Source organism: Halichoeres trimaculatus, unplaced genomic scaffold, assembly GCF_033239565.1.
Source record: "Halichoeres trimaculatus isolate MK-OKI-2021-1 unplaced genomic scaffold, fHalTri1.1 fHalTri1_scaffold_17, whole genome shotgun sequence".
Taxonomy (NCBI): domain Eukaryota; kingdom Metazoa; phylum Chordata; class Actinopteri; order Labriformes; family Labridae; genus Halichoeres; species Halichoeres trimaculatus.
The window spans coordinates 13485877-13508808 of NW_027437195.1; the positions used below are offsets into that span (position 1 = coordinate 13485877).

Below are 22932 nucleotides of genomic sequence, written 5' to 3' on the forward strand. Positions count from 1 at the left end.
GGATCAGGAATACTTGACTATTCACAGTGCAGGAGGTAACTTTCATGGATATATGACTGCGCTTCTGTTTTTTTTAGATGGTTCCAATTTCATCAGTTTCTTTCTTATTCTTTGGCCCAAAAAAATTCTCATCTTTATTTACAGCTCAAAAATGTCAAAACATCCAACATTCAGCTATAAATCACAGTATGATTTCTGCCCCTTTGAATTATTTCTCAGATTGGAAAAATATGCTGCAGAAAAATGTGTTGTGCCGTTCATTTCCTCAAAAAGAAATAACAATAATATCTTCCAGTTTCTCTTTGGAGAGATCAATCATATAGCCTAGAAAGAAAAAAAAACACTTCTCCAGCTGAAAACCAACAAGCCTCCCTTCAGTCACAGTTATAATCAATGAATCAGGGTTATTTACAGCCCTGAGTCATGGCTCCCTTGGGTGGAGGAGCTCAGTCACAGTGGCAGCCTTTTTTTTCCTGGCAGCAAAGTCAATCCTGTGTGAAGGCTCATGGCATCCTCAAACAGCACTTATCCTGACATTTTATCGATGTATGCGTTGTTATAAAAATGTGGATGCATTTTTTGTTCTCTGTGACTTGTACAGGAAGGGAAAGATCTGTCCCAGGTCTGCCAAAGAATCATCTCTCACTAAAGTAAACAATCTGTGATGAAGAAAAAAAAAACTTGTTTTGTACCTACCTTTGAATGAAAGGGCGCTGATGACAAGACAACTGATGCTTTCAAGTATTTCTGTTGAGTGAGATATGCAATTGTACAAGGTAGTTTTACAATAGCTAGCAGGAAAAAAAACAAACACGGCATCTAAAATCTAAAAAGAAGTATGTGACTTTTCTCTACAATAATCAGAGGTATCACACTCCACACGTTGCAGTTCCCACTGTTGTGTTTCTATATGTAAATTGAAAATAGTTTTGCTGACATTTCTTTCACTAATGTGATCAACAAAAGATTGAGTTGTTATCTCCATCTTCCTCAGGAGCTCTTCTGTTAGGCTCACATTGTTCTTTTGAAATGGATGCATGCGGCTGGTCTGTGTCCAACAACCTGACGGCCTGGAGGCGGGTTGCTGGGGATGAGTTTCTTAAGGATGGTGACATGCAGGGTGTCACTCTGAAGCATACACCAGGTTGGTTCTGCATGTGTGTGTGTGTGTTAAATGCAGAGGTTAGAACAACATTTTCATATTTTCCTTTATCAACCAACATCCACATACTTGGTGACTGAACCTGTTACTTCAGTCAAACAAGCTTTCTATTTTTACTTCACTCTAGTCTGAGGTAATGATAGAGTTGCTATGCTACAGTACATTATGACCACATGTGCTCAGTTCATGTGCATCATTTAGCACAACATTTTTTATTTCGCTCACTTTGACAAACATTTTTCATGCTCTGCAGCATGTTTTTGTTTCAAAGGTCTATGTATCTTAACCAGCCCGTGTCCAGTAATAGATTTAAAGCAAGCAGCAACCTCCAGTCTAAGAATATGAGACAATACGGAAGTGCTAAAATCTACTGTTTCTCGATTGTTCGCTTGAGGCTGACTCTGGGAGTACTCTAAGTCACATACACACCAAGCCAAAAAAAGCTGTTTTCAAAGCAGAAATTAACCTATTTACAGCCTGGTTCAAAAAACGTCTCCTGGCCAAGTCGCTAGTTTTACTATCTGTACGGGGGGTGAATTTTTTTCTAACTCGGCGGTTCAGAGGATATTAAGATCACGAGCTCCCCCAATAAGAGGCACAGCTGAGGGTCACATGACGGCCAGCGCCCTATGGCTGTAGGCAAAGCCCTTGCCACTACCAATATGGCCGCTATAGCCAATGTGCTTCATTTTCTGTTTCAGAGTGACGTCAATGAGACTACGTCCATGTTTTCTACAGTCTATGATTTAAAGTCGAGGTCACTAAAACTGGCAGAGTGTGGTCTGGGTCCATCATATACTGACAAATACTACTAAGTGGATTTTGACTGGACACATATATTTGCCATATCATGTATTGATATTACTCAGCCAATGAAGTCTCTGCTTTCCAGGTGTTATATATTGCTCTCTACACACAGGAAAAAGTATAGATCTGAAGGTTTGATGGAAAGAAAGAGAAAGAGCAGTAAAATGCAACACAGAGGGCAGAGAAAAACATGCAAGTTACCTGTTGAGACGGTATAATTTTCAAATGACACTCTCTAAAAACAGAAGAGTGAATAACAAAAAAAATACTTTACACATAGTGGACGCACTCATTCATGTTAATTTTTCAGTCTGGGGGCACAAAACAAATAAAAAAAAAAATGTGTATGTATGTGTATATATATATATATATATATATATATATATATATATATATATATATATATATATATATATATATATATATATATATATATATATATATATATATATATATATATATATACATATCCACAGACGGTGGACTCTTTTAAAAAAGGACTAAAAACCTTTTTATTCCGTATTGCCTTTCCTGATTAATTTCTGTTGTTTACAATTATTGCTGACTGTTTTTAATAGGTTTTTTATGTTTTATTGTTTTTTCATTGTCTTTATTGATGTTTTTATTGTTTTTATCTTTCCTTCTTGTGCACTTTGAGATTTGCCTCCAAATGTAAAGTGCGTTATAAATAAAATTCATTATTATTATTACTATACACATATTTATATATTTATAGGTGTGTAACCATCATTGTGTGCCCTCAGGGCACTTTCTGCTTCTTCAGGTCAGAGAAAATAATGTCCTTCGAGAGGCGTCCACTCAGAGCTCTTCCTTCCCTGCTCCAGTGTCTTCAGTTGCCTGTCAGGTCAGTCATTTAGGCAGAAATACAAGTTTTTTATGTTTTGTTCTTACATTATTTCCACTCTCCTATTGACTGGCATACATATTGTGAAAACCGTCTGGTTCTTTGTGCAGATGAGTTTCTCTCTGTACCTGTATGGAAACTTCAATGGTTCGCTGCTGGTGGCCATAGAAGAGAATGGGACCAGTGCAGTGCTGATCTGGGAGAGAAATGGACAATGGACTGACGACTGGGAAGATGTTGCACTGCAGCTGACTGGCCTCCATAATGGGTACATGAATGAACACAGAAATTGCAGTAATTTAGAAAATATGACTTCTTCACAGTGAACATTCAGCACTCATGTTGGAATTGAATTCTTGATGCTTTATTAAAGACATAAATTTGAAGTCTCTAAAAACATCTGTGATTTTTTACCTGCTTCAGGTTTCATGTGAAGGTGACAGCTGTGTGGGGGGAAGGCTCTAATGCTGATGTTGCTCTTGATGACATTGCGATTGGAGCTGCTTGCTTCAACAGAGGTACACTTTTACTTACATACTTTATATATTAAAACATGCCAAATGTTTCAGGCACAAGAAAACTGAAAATCATTAGACATGCATGTAAATAGTTAACATGTTTTCAATATTCATAAGTTAGCTTTGTTTGAAAAAAAAAAGAAAAAGAAACCCATTCAGCTTGTGGCAACCTCAAAGATACACACAATTTGTTTTGGTGGGGCCCTCTAAGTATAAACATAACTTTCACAAGAACACTCCTGCAGGGCACTTGTGGCCACTGAGACCACTAAAAAGCAAATGTCAAACACACTTTATGTTTTTTTTTTTAACTTGACAGTTAATGATGCCTCAAAAACAAGGAATCTGTTTTAGCAGCTCCAAAGATGATCTTTTACTTTAAGAAATCAAACTGTTATTGATGAGAAACAGAGAGCTGAGGAAAGAGGAGACTAAACTGTTACTGCTACTTGTGTTGAGTTGTGTATTTGATGCACCAGCATCATCTAATGTAATACTGAATATGCTGTGCTGTACAAATCCCAACATGTCTGTTTCAATGTTTGGCTTTGGTTCTGTGTTTGAACCATTTTTAGAGGAGACTATCTATGAAAGCTCTGTGCTGGAGAGTCTCATATCTTGAAACAGGTCTTAAAGTCACAAATTATTCATATGATTCAGGGAAGACCCTTGCAAGGAGTATTTCTGTCTCTCTACTGAGTGTAACTTGCTGACTAAAATACTTACAGAAACAGAGCAAAATCATAAAATAGACTAATGAACTTGTTCATGGGCAAACAGTTGAAAATCACCTACAAATATAGATACTCAAGATATTTTCCTGCCCAGTAATTAGTCTGAGGAAGTGTGATGGTGAAGAACCATAAAGCTGCATCTTTTTTTTCTGTCTCCAACTCAAATTTAAGCTTCAGAGTGATGCTAAAACTCAATTTTCTCCTTCCCTCCCACTGCTTTCTGTCCTGGCATCCTGCCTCTCCTCAGATCTCAACTCTCTGCTGACCATGGCAGACTTGGAGGATTTCTTGAGCCCCCTTCCTGAGCCTTCAGCCTCAGGTAGTTTGCAGTTTCAGCCGTCTTCTTGGATACTTTGTGAATGTGAAGAATGTTTCTTGTCTCTTTTTAATCCACTCTGCATGGAGAGTTTCATAACCGGTGGTGGTGTCTGCTCCAAGAAGTTGCTCTCAATACTTTTGATATTTGTCAACCACACCATGACAGCTCGTATAACATTTCATTTATCCCACATCAAGCAGCTGAAGACTCAAGATGTTTTGTGATTTTGGGCTCTAATTTCGTGGCGCAGCGCAGGGGGTGCAAGCCTGGCGCACCCTGCGCAGTGTTAATTTCGTGCGGCGCACCGCTGTGCGCTGCCAATTTGACAATTTGGTAGACCGTCTGCGCAGAGGTGGATGTCACTGCGCACCAGGGGGAGTTGACGGCGCACCAGGGGGAGGTGTCGGCAGATTCATGTTGGCGCAGGGACAATTTCGTGCCAAAAACAGTGCAGAAAATGCGCTGAAAGCTCGCCAGCTCCAACCTGGTCTATTCTAGGCGCAAAGAGGAGCGCACCCTCTGCAGCTGTAATTTGTTGACAGGCGAACATGTGCACACACGTCAACAAAGCCTCAGAGGCAGGTTTCCAGAGTGTCAGGCACATTTTAATGCTATAAACAATCACAGCAATCACTATTTAATGTAACCGTCTGAACCAGCATTTATATCTATATTAACTGTCCCGTCACATCTGATGTCAGATTAAAGCCGTTTGTCATAATGGAAAGTTAACCTGATGGCAGCTGGAAGTTTGATGCACATCTTACAATCAAACAATAAACAGCCTTAACATCTGATACTGAGTATATATCTGGCTTCTCTCATTTCATTTAATTCAAAGAAAAGAGGGAGAGAAAAGACGAAGTAAAAAGAAACAAAATAAATGTGTGTCACTCAGGATTTACCCGTGATTTCCCATATTTCTCTGTTTTAGTCTTTATTTTTAATGTGATCTAAAAAGATGGAGTACATTATTGTGAGGAGGATGAGGTGGAGACACCGGGAGAGTATACAGTGTATCACCAAAGGCTCTGCTTGGCGATGACAAACCAGGAGTGCAGGTGGATCAAAAGTATTCTGAATGGATAAGCCAGCTGTGTAACTGTCTCTTAATTTTGTACTCCTATTAATGACAAAGGAACAGATTACATCTGTCCTGGGAGCTGGCCCACTCGGTGAAGCGCTTCGTGTCCTCCGATGCGCCCCGCTGTCTATTCTCGGGCTGCAGAGACAGCGGCTCTTAACCGTCTCTGCTACCGGCTCTTTCCAGCACACTTTCCGCGGTGCTGAAGATCAGTCAGACCAATCAGACGCTGCGCCTCAGCAGCAGGGCATTTAAAGGCGAGGAGAGGCACTTGTTTGTTTGGTGAAAACAGCGCTCGGCTGTGTTAAACCCACTCACGGCTTTTCTCCTCCCTCTTTGCCATTTGCGCGAAGGGAGGCGTGGACGGGCTCCTCTGCGCCTTCAGTGTGCCTCTCTTGGCACTGCAGGAAACTTGCAAAGTGCGCTGGTCACACCCTGTCTGCGCGGCGAAGGCCGGCGCAGGGCAGGTGCGCCTGCGCCTGGTCTACGAAATAAGAGCCCTTTGTGTTAATGGCTCCATCTCTTGGTCCCATGCCCTTAAATTTCTAGTCTTTAGTTTTCCATTTGACATATCTGACATCATTATCTTCAGGCGAACTTGTGAATGGTTTCCTTTCCTCTTCTCTTCCATTTTCCAGAGGTTTCTTTGATGACGTGGTGGTTTAACTCATGCGGTGCCAGTGGTCCCCGTGGTCCGACTCAGGCCCAGTGTGACAGCACCTACAGAAACAAGAACGTCAGTGTTACTGTGGGGAAGGATGGCTCATTGAAAGGCGTTCAGATATGGAGAGTACCTGCTACTAACAGATATTTGTAAGTGATAAAGGGGTATTAGTTCAGTATTTTTAAATTTCTGGTGATATAATAGTCACTTCTGATGAGGACTAAACAAGTGGAAGTGTATCTGTTCCACAGTAATGAGGGAGATGTACTCTTAACTTTACTTTGTGATGTGTGGTGTCTGAATAATTTTCACTCTATTTCCTGAAGCTTATTGAAAAGATAATATCCCTCCACATGTATTCATAATTTCGAGTTTACGGCTACCTGTGCTGTGTGAAAATGAAGAGGGATGAGTGCATGCTCTCGGACTAAATTATTCTCGGCCATGCTGAGTGTAACTGATTGTTGTCGTGCCAGATCAAGACTTCCAGCAATTTAATTGTCTTTCCACAGCCAGTCATGGGACCTCATTATCACACCGATGTTGACATAAAAAAAGGCCACATGAAAGGAGCAATAGGTTTACAGGGACTTGAGCTAAATTACACACAGCTGCAGCTCTAGCCAACACCATCACTGAATGTTTGTCTCTAAAGGGAAATCCATAGTGAGCCGCAGGTGGTCATGCACACTTATTTGACAGACATATCAGGCTGTTAGATCTTGTGTTTTGCAGTCTATTTATACTGCTCGATATGTGAAGCCTGTGCCTGGTAGTAATTTCTATCAGTCACAGTATTTAACTCCCCCGTGGCGCAATGATTTCCCCTCAGGATCTCTGCCTACGGGGCTGCAGGAGGCAAAGGAGCCAAAAACCACAACAAGCGCAACCATGGAGTCTTTATATCTGCCATATTCCCTCTGGAGAAAGGAGATGTGCTTTATATCTTAGTGGGCCACCAGGGAGAAGACGCATGCCCAGGGGTGAGTGGGGTGAGCACAGGGACAAACGGAGGATTTGTGGGTGACTCCCACCCTGGGATGTGTTTTGGCTTATATGAAAGAAATCTTGCCTGGTGGCATCATACTTTTGTGATTCATACTTCTGCAGTTCATTTCCTTTTCCCTCCCTCGTTACAGAGAAATCCCCTCACTCAGAAAATCTGCCTTGGAGAGTCGTCTGTGATTGAAGACCTGAGGGGAGAGGCTGGTGCAGAGTGGGCTGGGGGAGGAGGTGGAGGGGGTGGGGCCACATATATCTTTAAGGTGATGGAAAATACTTTGAAGTGCTTTAGTATGAGCTGTTATTTAGGTTGGTTCGTTTGATAACGTGTGTTTTTTTTCCTGTTTAGATGGAGGGAGGGGAGCTAGTTCCCTTGCTGATTGCGGCTGGTGGAGGAGGAAATGCCTACATGGAGGACCCTGATTCCAGTCTGGACTCCATTCCTCTGGAGCAGTTTGAAAACAGCACCACTGCTTCCAGTACCAATGGTCAAACTGGCGCTGCAGGTGAATTTTTTTACTGTTTACTGAAAAAAACAGTGTGTTTGACTTTACCCCCTTCACACGTATGCAAGGAGGCTGAACAGATTTCACATAAAGAGTTTCCATTAATCTGATCAATCAAGGTCCTCATCTCATTTCTTAGATCACAAAGTTGTTTTAATAAAAAATTTGAAGGAGAGGAACAATGTTGATTACAACAGACCAACTTTTTCAGGGAGGAAAATTTGAAAAATCTTTTTTCATATATGTAATTCATGATGAGCAAAAGTCAGTATCAGGTTTACAAGTGCAGCTAATACGTCTGTGTTTTTACCTCTACTGTACCTGACGAAAGAAAAAAAACATGTGCAATAACAAAAGAGTGGTAAAACTAAACAGGAATGCACAGCATGACAGTAAAGCAGGTGGCAGGTGCGCCTGCACTTGCGCCTGGTCTACGAAATCAGAGCCCTAAGTCTCTATTTTGTATAATTGTTATGATTCTGAATGACACTTAGGCTCGGCTCCTGACTGAGGATCGACAACAAGCTTGTATTTTTCTACTCAGTTGCTGAAGTGCATTGACCTCCAATTAAAAGTAAGCTTTCATGCTATCAAGAGCACGTTTTCATTTATCTGAAAGGTAACGCAGTGCCTGCTGAAGCACACTATGTGATTTGTTTGTTCTGTGTATGAAAACTTGAAGTGGCATGGGATGCCGTGTTCCTGCTCTCAATGAGCAGGGTGGATTTGACCTGTGGATAATGGGATCTCTCTGGATTGTCATTTGAGTTTTTCTGACAGTTCTGAACCGTTAAAGAAGACATATATGGCTCTGCAGTAAGTCTTTGCTTTGTGAAAAGCCTGCTGGAATGTTCTCAGTGATTCCCCTGAGACCAACACGGATCGTTTATCAGCCCATCATATTAAAACTGTGGAAATGCTGAGATAAAGATCTGAGTGTCAGGAGAAAAATGCAGCTGTGAGTAGTGAGTACAGAGGTGCATGCATGTTTGTGTTTATGTGTCTTTGGGAAGACTGTTGAACTGTGTCTGGCATTTCTGAAACTGATCATTCTGCCATCACATGAGACTTGAATTGATAAACGACTGTTTTTAGCGCTCCCGAACAACTGCCAGACATTTTAAATCTGTCCTCTACTGATCTGACATTGCCATATTTTCTATAAACTGAAGTTTTTAGTTATCAGCTTAAAACAGATATAAACTACAGCGGTTTTTCTGTGGTGAACCATAAATTACAAAAACTAAAACACTGATTTTTCATTTTAAGCTGCCACAGAAAGAGACAAAGTGTGGAGAGCAAGTGACAGAAATTAAAACATTGACACATTTTCCGATTGTTTCACAGCATGATTATGTTTTAGAGAACTAAAAAATATTGGTACCACAGAAATGTGCAGAAAGGAGCCAGTCACTTTCTGCCTGATGTGTGTGTGTGTGTGTGTGTGTGTGTGTGTGTGTGTGTGTGAGTCTTCTTTTACCCCTTTTCCACCAAGCTGGTTTCAGGGCTGGTTTGGAGCTGGAGCCAGACTTAACACCAGTTCTTTGGTTTTCCACAGACTAAGCACCGGTTGCTGGCTCTCAAAACTGGTGCTTGGCAAGCACCGACTCTTCGCTGGGCCAGCAGAAAGAACCATGTTACGTCAGGGGCTACATGCTTATGTCAGGGGGTGGGGGCGGGATTGTTGACCAACCAAAGCAGAGTAAAAACACAGAAAAGCACCATTTTTAAAAGACGAGTTTGGGGTAAGCAAAACAACAGAAGAAGAAGAAGATAAGTTAATAAGCCGGCACCTGTTAGTGGAAAAGCAAATGGTTCTTAACTGGTTCTCACTTGAACCAACTGTGAACCGGCTCTAGCACCAGCACTAGCATCAGCCCTGGAACCAGCTTGGTGGAAAAGGGGTATGTGTCTTCTGACAGGGCCGCAGCAACATTATCCCTTCTCATTCATATTTCAGCATATACAAATGTATTTAGTGACCCTTTTGTATCTTCCTTTACGTCTGTACAGTCTCAGTAATGATACTCTGTCTGACCTGAGGAATGCTGGCAGGGAGCTACACTGAAAAAAAAAACTGAAATCTTATCAAGTGTTTTTGTTTTATTTTCATTAAAAATGTCTTCTATATTTAATATGAGCCACATTCCCCTGACTACCCCAGAAAAATATATTATTTGAAGTTATTAAAGACCAAAATGAAGTCTAAACTGCCTGTAACAATAAGGCAAGAGAAATGTACTTGTATTGAGACATTACACTAATCTTGACAAGCACATTTCTCTTACCCCTCTGGTTGATTTTTTTCTTGATACAGGCAGCTTAGACCTCATTTTTATCTCTAGAGAACTTGAATTGAGACATTTTCCTGGATTGGTCAGGTGAAAGGGGCTCATATCAAGTCTAATAAGACATTTTTTACTAAAAACAAAAGAAAAACACTTGATAAGATTTCAATTTTATGCAGTGTACACCCCTCCACACAATGACCTATGCTATGAAATATCCCTAACAAGAAAATGAAGGTGCAGGCAGATACAGACCATACGTGCCGGCTGTGTATAACAATTTTTTTCTGTTACACAAAACAAAGGTGAAGTTCCAATACATGAAAACAAAGGCGTATTAGTGCCACACACGTTCACTGTGGTTTTGGTTGTGTATACTTTTTAGTAAAACAGGTAAACAAAGCGAAACAAAATCCAAAACTAATCTTGTTGATGAAAATACAGAGGGTGATTCCTTGAGTCTTCCCACAGATGTCTGTGAGTGCTTAGAAACATAAAATGCTGAACAGATAAGTGTCTGTCTTGTTTTGGCAGGAATCTCTGCCTGGTTCACTTGAATATCTGCCCCGAGGTCTTCCCCTCAATCCCAGTGCTGTCTCAACTCTGTAAAGCTATTTCCTTAGAAATATCTCATCTTTATGAGACTTCTTGGTAGGTCCTAAGACACCCCGTTGAGCCTCATTTTCTGTTTGTACAACTAGTCCTGCTGTATGTTTCTGCAGCTTAAACGAAGGGCTCTGTGGGATAAACAGCCTTCAGAAAGAGATGAACAACTGCAACCTGGCATTTTCAGACGTTACCTCCACAGGTGAGACACAGATGCTCTAAAAAGTCGCCTGATTTCTCTGCCACATTTCTAAACTAAACTGTTGGAGAGACTTCTATCTTAAAGATCAGTTTTCAACCATGAGATGATGTTTGAGAGCATCTGTGTCGTGTCCTTTGAGAATCACAAGACTATCCCAAATTTTCAGAAATTATATCACAAGGGTAATAGGAAGTCATGCCTCTCCATCAGCTGGGCAGGAGCCCATGTAGCAAAGGGCAATTGTGTACACAGCAAAAAACTGAAATCTTATCAAGTGTTTTTCTCTTGTTTTTAGTTTGTGCTTGTCAAAAATAATAATGATTAATGTCTTAATACAAACACATTTCTCTTACCCCATTACAGAGTTGTTTATTTGTTACAGGCAGTTTAGACCTTGTTATTGTCTTTAAATAACTTGAAATAAGACATTTTTCTGGACTGGCCAGCTGAATGTGGCTCATACCAAGTCTAAAAAGACATTTTTACTGAAAATAAGACAAAAATACTTGATAAGATTTCATTTTTTTGCAGTGCAGTGCTCGCAAACTCTAGCCTGATATTGAGTAGATCAACCAGAGTGATATTCAGAACAAATACAATTGTCTAGCCAGTACATAGCACTCTCAACAGGTTTGCACTCAGTTTCTTGTGCAGAATCTTTTGTATTCCCAGTATCCACTTGGCCTTATCATCTCTTTGTCTCTGAGCAGGAACAAAAGGTGAACTGGAGTTCAGAAAAACAGCAGCATCTCTACTCAGGATAAAAAGATGTCCTGAGGATAAATGTGCTCACCTTGATCAGGGAATCCATCCCTGTTTCCGTGGGAATTTGCAAAAGTTTTCTCTAAGGGTAAAATGTCCGTACGATGTTTACAGTGTAATAGTTTTTAACCTTTTTTATTCCGTCTTTTCTGCCCTTAAGGTGGGGGTGGAGGCTGGAAAGACAGTCCAAGTCCTTACCTGAGGGCAGGGAAATCTCTGGTTGAGGGTGCTGAGGGAGGCTCCTCATGTCCCCTCGCCACGTCCAAGCTTGAATGGTCCACCTATGGAGGCTTCGGAGGTGGTGGGGGGGCCTGCACAGCTGGAGGTGGTGGAGGAGGTTACAGAGGTATGAATATCCTGCCAGCTAATCCATCCACTGCTTTACCAGTTTTAACTCTGCCCCAGAAATCCAAAACCACTTTCATGTCTCTCTATCCTGTCAGACTCTAAAATCCCTGAGATGGAAAAGTCATCATTTGTGTGACCTAACTGTCTTCTTGTCCACATTTAATGTGTTTGTGTCTCATTTTAAAGACATGATTTATACTGGTTTGGCAGCTCTCTGTGGTTGATTTACTATAGAAATGTGCCGTCCTAACAGCAAAGCATAACTGTAGCTTTGTTTATGATGTGAAGGAACCATTCAATGTGGTGATTTTTGATTGTTTTGTTTTTTGTTTTTTCTTTTTTTGTTAATGTCCATGCTTTTATCTTTGAGTGACAGAGCGGCGTGCTAGCAGATGGAGGATGATTTTGAAGCACTCTCATCTAATCAGTAAATTAGTAAAAAAAAGTTGCTGTGGGGAAAAAAACAGTAGTTTTGAAACAAGATGTTTATTATGTGGAGCAAAAACTGGAACACTGAAATGTGGTGACAATCAGACAACCGTTAACACCTGTTTATGGTTTTAACATATCATTTCTAAAGTTGACTGATGGGGATAATCATGATATTTGTTGTGCAACAGGAGGTGACGCTGTGCTGACAGATGAACTCACAGCTGATGGCCACAATGGGATCTCTTTTATTCATCCGATGGGAGAGATCTTTCTTCAGCCCTTGGCAGGTGAGACTGACGCAGCTCATTACATGACTGTTAGATAAAGACAGATACTAATCAGTGGCGATTGCTCTAAGACTGCAAGGGAAGCTCAGCTTCCCCTAGATTACCTCCCAAAAAAGTGGTGATATGTACTGCTGTGTGTACATTTCTTTGACAAAATATGCGCTAGAATTCCTTCATCTTTTGTTCAGAATCAGCTCCCATCACAGGTGAGTGGCTCGACCTCCTTCTCATTTATCCCCGCAGTGTCTCAGCGCTTTAACACAGTCGGATGCTGAGCGTCTTCTGACTTTAGTGGGGAAGCGTAGAGTGGGTTGTTCCACCGTGGAAACTGGACTGTCATTGGATAAATGCTGGGCTTTGTCCCGCCCATCAGACACTCAGTGTCTCTGGGGGTCTATGAGGCAGTGGGCTGGCCTGGACGCTGGGCTTCTGCATGATGATTGGATGATCTGTCTGAGGCTGAATCCCTTTTTGATTGACAGTGAAATGAGTCAGTCAACGATCTTGAGGTAAAACCCTCCACCAGAGAATCTTCTGAGTTGTACAGTTAGTTGTTCTGGACTGATCCAGAGGCTTTACTGATCCTTAGCGAGTTTACTTTTCCAAAAAACGACGAGCGTTGTGTTTAAAGATTCTCTCTCTTTTCACCAATAAGTAGCTACAGCTACAGCTGCGGAGCTTCTCCCCCTGTCACTCACACTTACAGCCTGTCGTAGTCTCATGTAGCAGCTCCAGCTGCTAGCAAGCTGACACGGAGGGTAGAATTTACGTATAAATAAATAAACAAATTTATGATGTAGGCTTGAAAAAAATGAGCTTCCCCTCCTAAACTGACCAGCAGCCTTAGAAAGAAAGTCTTAAAAAACTCTGGAAAATCTTTAAAAAGGACCTGGAGGGATGATTATTCCAAACAAAAACAGAGTGAAAAACACTTTTTCCCAAAATTAAAGTTAAATAGAATTTCAAGCTCTTTCTCAATTAGAATAGTTCAACAAAAAGAGCTTTGAGATGCTGCTGAAATACTACACTAGAGTAATAAAAACAGTTAAAAGAAACAGCCAGTAAGGTCACAGGATTAGCAGAGGGAGATGGTACAGCGTTTTCAGTTCAAGGAAAAAAGTCAGAGGCTGAATAAAAAAAGACTTTAAGAAAATTTAACCAGGGATGAAAGGGAAACTCTCAATGCAGAATAAAAGGAAGAAGCCACTCTGAAAGACTATATTATGCTCTCTGCTGTTTGTCTCTTTTGAGTAACTACATGCTTTTGACTCAAAATAAGAACTATGATAATTTCACACGTTCTGTAGCACTTCTCGAAGCACTGGGGTTTCAGCCATTTCTGATTAATGTAATGTGGTTTTAAAAAATCAAAAACAAGTATTCAGCACAGACGTGGCTGCATCAGCTAACGTCAAACATCCTCAATCTCAGAACAGAGACACACATTCTGTGGAAGTCAGGAGTCAATCCTTGGCTCTTGGCTTTCAGCACACACAGTCCTCCGAACAACTGATCAATGCCTCAGAGTAAAGCTGTGTGTGTGTGAGCCTGTTTGTTTGTCCTTCTACCTGTTTGTGTCAAACCGTCCGTTTCACCCCTGAAGCCCAAACCTATGGCACAGCCGTGTATACATGCAAAGTGTTTTTGCTCTTGAAAATACGGGCCATCTGATTCTCATCATGAGCGGGAGGGAACAGGAAGGCCGTGGACTAATTTACAGCCTTGTGTAGCCTGTTGCCATCGGCGCCAACAGACAGTCCTCCACTCTCATGTGAAAGACGCTGTTGTTGCTGCGGCCGTGCGCACTGCCAGACTCTGCAATCAGACACAATGACTGCATCTGCAGCGCTCCAACAGCAAGTTACAAACAAAGAAATTCAATTAAACAGTTATAATTGAATTTTGAGAAAATATGTTGTTGTTTATTTGTAACATGTCAAATGATCTCTTCATTAAGTAACTCATGAGGTTTCATGTATTTCTCACATAGCACAAGCTTGTTTCATAATTTTTCATGAAGAAACAAAGAAACGCTGTTTAAGAAGCAGATTAATGATCACTTAACAGAGTAAGAGTGTTAATTGGATAATGTAGGAGGCTAATAGGGACAGTTACACTTTATTTTATTGAATTTTTATTTTATAACCGTTCATAATATTTTATTTTTCTGCACACACTCCAGGTCTTTTTCAGTCGAGTGTTGGACAAACCTGGTTATCTCCTGCTCTGTGAAATAGTTTGATTTTGGTGTTTCTTTGCAGCCATGTGTTAAAATAAGTTCACCTTGTTCCCTCCAGCCATGGAGAGTCACGGCGAGTGTGAGATCAAAGTACAGCTGAACTGCAGCCACTGTCTGACGCAGAGCTGCAAACGAGAGGAAGACACTCACCTCATCCTCTGCCTCTGTGAGGAGGATGAAGTCCTGGCCAGTGACAATGTCACATGCATCCGCACTGTTGGTATGTAATCACCCAAAATTCACTTGTTTAACTATCAAATAATGAAATTCTTTCTGACCAAGCCCAGTGTTAAGTCTCTTCTTTGCCTGTCTTCTCACCTTTGTTCCAGGAGTTCCTCATGGCCTGGACCCACAGGCCCAGTTGTCGTCGTCTTTGATCCTGGCGGTCGTGGTCTCCACCATCACCAGTGGAGTGGCGTTAATCTGCGCCGGCATCATCCTCAGTAAGAGATGCTTCCAGCTCTGTGTGCAGTCTGTGCCCTCCACCTTCCACCGGCTGTGAGCACAGCTGGACGTACAGACGCTTCCAGATGTTACTGACAACAGAAACTAGAACACCTCTGATTCATTCTGGTTAAAATGTCCTACTCTGGTTTTCACCAAGTGATGACAGGAGCTGCAGAGAGATTTGGCTTTGGATATAAATTGCTGAAACGAAAGAAAGCAATCACACACGGACACTTTAACCACAAGCACTTATTAGTTGACGCTCTACTTTTCCTGGCTGTTTGTAAACACAATCATGTCTTAACCACTACTCCAGATGAAAAGTGAGATAGAAAGGGGGATTTCAGTGAAATATCACGTTATTATATTTATTGCTGACTGTTTAGTTTCTCAGAAGCATGAAACAGTAGTGACAAACCAAGCTTCTTTGTACATTTTTTTGGCTGTTGGACCAAAAGGTTTAACATTTAAACTGGATATTTTTATCAGTTGGATGGGTGAAACTCTATAGCAGTGCATGTTAAGAGGTATGACTCATAGGGTGAATGCAATGAAAAGTGATCATTTTACAGTAGAGACATGAAGATATGAACGTTGTGGAAAAGAAGAGAACTGTGATTTCCTTCCAGTGAGTCTGAGAAGTGTGGTGGGCATTGACTCTTAATGTAAGAGTACCAAGACATGGCCAAAACACCCTGCACGTAAAATACTGTGGTGTGAGGTATTTTAGGAGAGGCTCGGTTTCTGTTTTGGAATGAAGTGAAAAAATGCTTCAGTGATAAATCTCTCAAATAAACTGCTTAGGAGAGGAGTAATTAGGGAATTAACCTTTTATAGTTTTGATTTTACCAGACAGAAGTAATGAAGTGTCTGATATAAATGATAACCACAATGTCATGTTTGATTTTAACCATTACCTTAGAACAGTAATGATTCATTTGTGTTTTGATGGTCTAAAAAGCTGCTATGAAAGTTGTTCTTTGTCATGTTGACTAATGTGCTAAATCTTCACTTAAACAAATTAACTTAAATACAGATGATTCGAGGAAGTACCGATAAAATAACACACATTCACTTTACAATGATATAGGACCGTGAGGGATTATTTGCCATTAACATTTGCTTTTTGCACCTTGTCATCTTTTGACAACCGTCTGCTGCAGTAAACTAGGAAGGGAACCATGACAGTTCAGTCGACTCTGCTAATCCCCCATCAAGAACCACTGGAGGTGTTGAAATATGGCAGACACACTCCTTTTCATGTCCTCTCCATAACCTCGCTGAAGTGCAGAGTTAAAAATGAAACACCACAGTTGAGAACTTACTCTGTGTCTTTCTCACAGTCAACTTAAAGTGAACCTGTGCTTTTTGTAAGGGCTTCAGGAGAGAACAGCACCACACTGACTCCATCAAAGGTAGCAATCACATTTTCCAGCTCTTTGCGCTTGTACACTGTCGTACAAGAAATCAGGCATTAAAAAAACTTCTTTAGCATTTAAGAGAAGAATGACACATGATAAACCTTGTGTTTGGAAAGTGAGGAGCAAAAAAGAATATTTAGCATTAACTAATGTTTCCCTCCAGGAGTGAAGAGCTTATTGGTTTTCCTGCCAAACCTGAAACCTGAAAGTGTGTAATGATAATTTACAATTCTGCTTTGCACAGGAAATGAAAGTGAATCAGCAGATCACAGAGATATGTAATTAGCATTCCCATTACCCTGGAATACACTTCACTTTCCGTTTGGGACATATAAAAAGATTCACTTTTGGTTATTTAGATTTGAGCACTTCAGTATCATCAGCTTCTTGTTTGTTTTGTTTACCACAGCTGAGATTATTTTTGTGGCCTCATCTTGAGTGACTGGTTCCAGATGGTTTTGTTGATGTGACGAGAATATGTTAACTCATAGGAGGAAAACTTTTGATTTGTTTATAAAAAAAAATACCAGGATGATGAGGGTTTGGAAATGTGTTGAGTTGCTTGCTCCTGCTGATGCAGAAGTAAAAACGATATTATGGGTACAACTCTGATTTCAGGAGGTGAGGGTGAGAAAAACTTACAGTTTTAAGCAACGGGAAATTGATTGATTGGATGGATTAATGTGGAGAGGACTGGTTAGTCAGACCAACATGTATCAACCACAAGATAAATGGTGTTTGTGAACGAGGGAATTAGAAGTGTTTGTATTTGAAACTTTGATGCTCAAAGTTTGAGTCCCACCTAATAGGAACGTGCACACACTCTGACAGTGATCAGGAGAATATTAAATGCAGATGAGAGTGTTGTTGTGCTGATTATAACCAGCTATGAGCAAACAGCTGTGCTGTGTAACTGCATGGCACTGTACTCATGTGAATACCAAACAAAACATCTGGGGTGAGTGAAATGCAGAGCAAGGTGAGGAGTCAAATCTATTTGATGAGGAATCTGACTGTTTCACTAACTGCATCGTGTGTAAATGTGTGAAACTTAATAAACCAAATACTAATAAAATCCTACCCAGATGTTACTTTCCATTGAACACACACACTTTAGGTTAATGGTGTCTGTTCACCTGAGATCTCCCCCATGCAGGGAGGTAGTCTGTTCCCCTGGGTGCCCCATCTCCTCCTACCCATCCTCCTCCTGCTCCCCTTCCTCCTAATTCTCCTCCTCAACCCACTCCTCACCCCACCTTCCCCCTCTGAGTCACTAGCACCTGCACCGGGCGATGGCTCAACGGCACCTCTTACCTGCACGCAACACCCCCCTCCCTGGCAGACTACCAACCTGCATCGGGGACATGGGCTGCCTCCATGGCGGGTGAGTCCAAACTCACTGGCAACAGAAAGACTAAGAACAGTAACCAAGGAGAGGACGTCTTACATGAAGTTTGTGCGCACACCTAAAGTCTGTTTCAAAGGAGTTAGTCAGCTTAAAGGAGTAATCAACCACTTTCCATCGTTAGTGTGTGTTTCCTGGGCTTCAGAGGTTCTAATGCATATTTAGAAAAAAAATCTTTGTAGCCCGTGAAAGAGTTTTGCAAAGCCTTATTATCTTTAACTGATCACACTTCAGCCAGCCAAATTTTGACCAAAATGTTTGACTAGATTAGAAAAAGTGAGCTACATACTCATGAAAACCTTGCTTTAGTTGAGCAACACCAAGTTGCACCGGCCATCATGAGCAAAACTTCTCTGTGTCTCTGGCAGAACTATCACTGATCAAGTTAAAATGTGGTTAGAGTAGATGCCAAAGATTATTACAGAAGGTTTCCAAGGTTGAATACTACATCCTTAAAGATCTCATTTAGAACAAAATTAGCAAACTTTTTACGAGCAGTCTGATTTTTTCAGCATAGTTTGTGTTGTTAACAAAAATGTTGATTCTGCACTGAGCTATGGCTTCACCCCTCCTCATGTAACTGCTCCTTAAGGAGGTTGCTTCTATCAGTCAGAAGTTTAACAATCTTGTCTCTGTCCCCTCTTTGTCTTTAGTGTGGTACCGCAGGAAGAACGACCTGCATGCGGTGAGGGGGCGTCTGCAGAGTCCAGAGTACAAGCTTAGTAAGATCCGCTCCTCCACCATCATGACAGACTACAACCCCAACTACTGCTTTGCAGGGAAGGCTGCGTCGCTCAACGAACTGAAGGAAGTACCGCGAAAGAACATCACACTTCTCAGGTGCAGCACACCAGGGTGTATATTCAAAAAGTCACCTCTGGGCTATGATGGTGGTTTCTTCTTAACTCTTTTATATTTCTGTTTTAGAGCTCTTGGCCATGGAGCGTTTGGTGAGGTGTACGAAGGACAAGTGTTGGGGATGAGCACGGACAACAGTCCCATGCAGGTGGCAATAAAGGTCAGATCCCACTTTGTGAAGCACTTGAAGACGTTATTCAAAGTGTTAGATAATGTTAGATAACAGGAACTCATCAGGAGTTGTTTAATCACATGTAATTAAGTCAGTGACATCGCATGCGGTGCTAAAGGCTGTAAGAGCTTTAAGGATTTCAGAAGAAAGGTTTTTGTAGAGCACTGACCTCCACCAAGCATATTGTGATTGTCACCAACACTTTAGTCCTACTTTAATGTTATACTCCCTTTCAGCAGACTGTCTGCTACAATTTGGTGTTAGTAATAGGTTTGTTCCACAATTTGTTTCCTGACAGTGATGAAAATTATGATGACCCAGTACATATTTCATATTCTGGATCTTAGTATCCAGAATATTGCCAGGATCTGGATCATACATCTGTCAGAAATTATGGTGACCTTGTCTTGTGTTGTTTTTCAAAGCAATCCAACCATTTATCCTGGAGTTATATACACATATGGTGAAAACAGCCCTATCTCACAATGATAAAGAATCATTTAAATATATCCTGGATCCAGACGGTGATCCAGATCACCTCCAAAATTTAATCACATCTTCCTTATCCCATTTTGAACATTTCCTGAAAATTTCCTCAAGATCTGTTGGTAACTTTTGGAGTTATTTGTTCACAGAAAAACAAATTCCCAAAACATAACCTCCTTGGTGGAGATAAATTTATTACAGGGGTTTGTTCTGGGAGTAAAAACACACCACTGCTGCACAGATGATACTGTAGATGACTCCAAATGACAGAAATGGGAAGATGTCCAACCAAACTTCTGAAATAACTGGCTTGGAAACCACTCAGAGCAAAAACAAAAAGACCTAAGCGAGCTCCACGTGTGTTTGCTGCCTGCTGATTAGCTCTAATGATGTCTTCCCTTTTGAGCAGGGTCACAGACATTTACACACACCTCAAACAGCCTCCCTGTCTCTTTTTGCTCCACAGACTCTTCCAGAAATCTGCTCTGAACAGGATGAAATGGATTTCCTGATGGAGGCGTTGATTATGAGGTACATGTACAGCTGTTGGCTTGCTGTGCACACCAGACTTTGTTCCCCCTGTGCATAATTCTTAACAGATCATTTGGCGTGTCAGTCACATATCCAGAGTCTGGCTTTAGCTGCGAACAACTGGCTTTGCTTTAAGGCTTAGCATGTTCCTGTGGGTGGAGGGGAGAACTCCTGGATCCACATACCTCACTCATTAAAAGCTAATTTTGCAGCATATGTACCCCGCTCTGCATTCATAGCTACTGCAAACACATAATTTTATAAAAATATGATTTAAAAAATGCACGTAAAGACATGCTAACCCTAATGTTGTTCATTTTTCTGTGCAGTAAGTTCAGCCATGACAACATAGTGCGCTGCATCGGCGTCAGCCTGAACATCCTGCCACGTTTCATCCTGCTGGAGCTGATGACTGGAGGAGACATGAAGAGCTTCCTGAGACAGAACAGGCCACGAGCTGTACGTCTGCTCAACATGTGTGTGTGTGTGTGTGAGGGTGTGTGGGGGGGAGGTTCTCGTTTCACCAAATTGAGCTGTGCTGTCTCCAGGGCCAGACCTCTTGTCTCACCATGCGGGACCTGCTGCGGATGGCCAGAGATATCGCCTTTGGGTGTCGCTACCTGGAGGAAAATCACTTCATACACAGGTTCCAGATCTATACTCTGTTACTCTAAGCTTTGTTTAAAAACAAATGGAGTAGTACGCTCACTGGGCACTTTATTTGGCACACCTGTCCAAATGCTTGTTGATGCAAATTTCCAATCAGCCAATCACATGGCAGCAACTTAATGTATTTTGGCATGTAGCCATGGTCAAGAAGATCTGCTGCAGTTCAAACCGAGCATCAGAATGGGAAAGAAAGGTGATTTAGGGGACTTTGAACGTGGCATGGTTGTTGGTGCCAGATGGGCTGTTCTGAGTATTTCAGAAACTGCTGATCTACTGGGATTTTAACCCACAACCATCTCTAGGGTTTACAGAGAATGGTCCAAAAAGAGAAAATATCCAGTGAGCAGCAGTTCTGTGGGTCAAAATGTCTTGTTGATGTCAGAGGTCAGAGGAGAATGGACAGACTGGTTGGAGCTGATAGAAAGGCAACAGTAACTCAAATAACCACTGGTTACAACCGAGGTCTGCAGAAGAGCATCTCTGAACACACAACACGTCCAACCTTGAGGCAGATGGGCTACAGCAGCAGAAGACCACACCGGGTGACCCTCCTGTGAGCTAAGAACAGGAAATTGAGGCTACAATTCACACAGCAACACCAAAACTGGACAATAGAAGATTGGAAAAACGTTGCCTGGTCTGATGAGTCTAGATTTCTGCTCCACATTCGGATGGTAGAGTCAGAATTTGGCATCAACAACATGAAAGCATTGATCCATCCTGCCTTGTATCAACGGTTCAGGCTGCTGCTGGTGGTGTGATGGTGTGGGGGATATTTTCTTGGCTCACTTTGGGCCCCTTAGTACCAACTGAGCATGGTTTAAAGTCCACAGCCTACCTGAGTATTGTTGCTGACCATGTTCATCCCTTTATGAGCACAGTGTACCCATCTTCTGATGGCTACTTCCAGCAGGATAACGCTCCATGTCATAAAGCTGGAACCATCTCAGACTGCTTTCTTCAACATGACGATGAGTTCCCTGTACTCAAATGTCCTCCACAGTCCCCAGATCTCAATCCAATAGAGCACCTTTGGGATGTGGTGGAACGGGAGATTCTCATCATGGATGTTCAGACAACAAATCTGCAGCTATTGTGTGATGCTATCATGTCAATATGGACCAAACTCTCTGAGGAATGTTTCCAGTACCTTGTTGAATCTATGCCACAAAGGATTAGGGCAGTTCTGAAGGCAAAAGGGGTCTAACCCGGTATAAGCAAAGTGTACCTAATAAAGTGACTGGTGAGTGTATGTGCTGCATTCTGTTAAGAGAAGTTACCAGAGTCACATGTAAAAAAGTGGCTGATGTAACTATAATTTGGTATACACCTCATTTCCTTAAGATAACATCATATTCCAGCTACTGTGGAGGAATTCATGAATAAATCTCAATGAGAGGGGTCAAATTTGAAGGCTAGTCTATGCAGAAGCTGTTACCAAATGATAGCTGTTGTGTAACAGACAAGAAAATGTGGTCATATCAACATTTAGCTCAATTACTGAAGGGCACATTGTTCCAGTCAGTGACAGTTCAATTTAAACCATCCACATAATTTCTCATATGTATGTCCACTGTATTTTATCACTGTAATGGGAGAACATTGAGTTCTGATCGTGATGTGTTGTAACACAAATCATTTTAAAAAGTCATGAGAGTAATGTGCAATCACGAAGCTACGTTTCATAACAGATCTTGTGTTTTTCAGAGATATCGCTGCTAGGAATTGTCTTCTTACTTGCCCTGGACCAGACAGAGTTGCCAAAATAGGAGACTTTGGAATGGCACGAGACATTTACAGGTCAGTGTTCTGAATCTTCATCAGCGTCAGTCGGCATAGCAAGGCACATGGGATGACTCATGCTGATGTCTCTGTCACACACAGATGTCTTCTTTTTTATACTGAAGTGATGATGGATGGAAACTTGGAAATCATTTTTTTCTCCTCCAGAGCTAGCTATTACAGGAAAGGTGGTCGTGCAATGCTGCCAGTCAAATGGATGCCCCCAGAGGCCTTCATGGAGGGAATCTTCACTTGCAAGACTGATACATGGTATGAATACAAAACACACAATGAGAGCTGTACACGTCGCCTCTGGATGAATAGATCCACAGCTAA

The 22932-nt window shown here is 41.5% G+C and overlaps 1 protein-coding gene across 1 annotated transcript in view; it reads left to right on the forward strand.

Moving 5' to 3' along the window:
• The window catches only part of ltk (leukocyte receptor tyrosine kinase), a 66094-nt gene that overhangs the window by 36743 nt on the left and 6419 nt on the right, over positions 1-22932 (forward strand). The window contains exons 7-26 of the mRNA XM_074692722.1: positions 995-1144; positions 2734-2834; positions 2945-3102; positions 3258-3352; positions 4334-4405; positions 6128-6302; positions 6986-7136; positions 7293-7418; positions 7505-7661; positions 11680-11865; positions 12488-12586; positions 14884-15045; positions 15155-15268; positions 18752-18938; positions 19026-19116; positions 20081-20145; positions 20475-20604; positions 20694-20791; positions 22522-22614; positions 22765-22866. Of these exons, the coding sequence (XP_074548823.1) occupies positions 995-1144; positions 2734-2834; positions 2945-3102; positions 3258-3352; positions 4334-4405; positions 6128-6302; positions 6986-7136; positions 7293-7418; positions 7505-7661; positions 11680-11865; positions 12488-12586; positions 14884-15045; positions 15155-15268; positions 18752-18938; positions 19026-19116; positions 20081-20145; positions 20475-20604; positions 20694-20791; positions 22522-22614; positions 22765-22866 (2512 nt within the window). The remainder of the gene's footprint in view (positions 1-994; positions 1145-2733; positions 2835-2944; positions 3103-3257; positions 3353-4333; positions 4406-6127; positions 6303-6985; positions 7137-7292; positions 7419-7504; positions 7662-11679; positions 11866-12487; positions 12587-14883; positions 15046-15154; positions 15269-18751; positions 18939-19025; positions 19117-20080; positions 20146-20474; positions 20605-20693; positions 20792-22521; positions 22615-22764; positions 22867-22932) is intronic.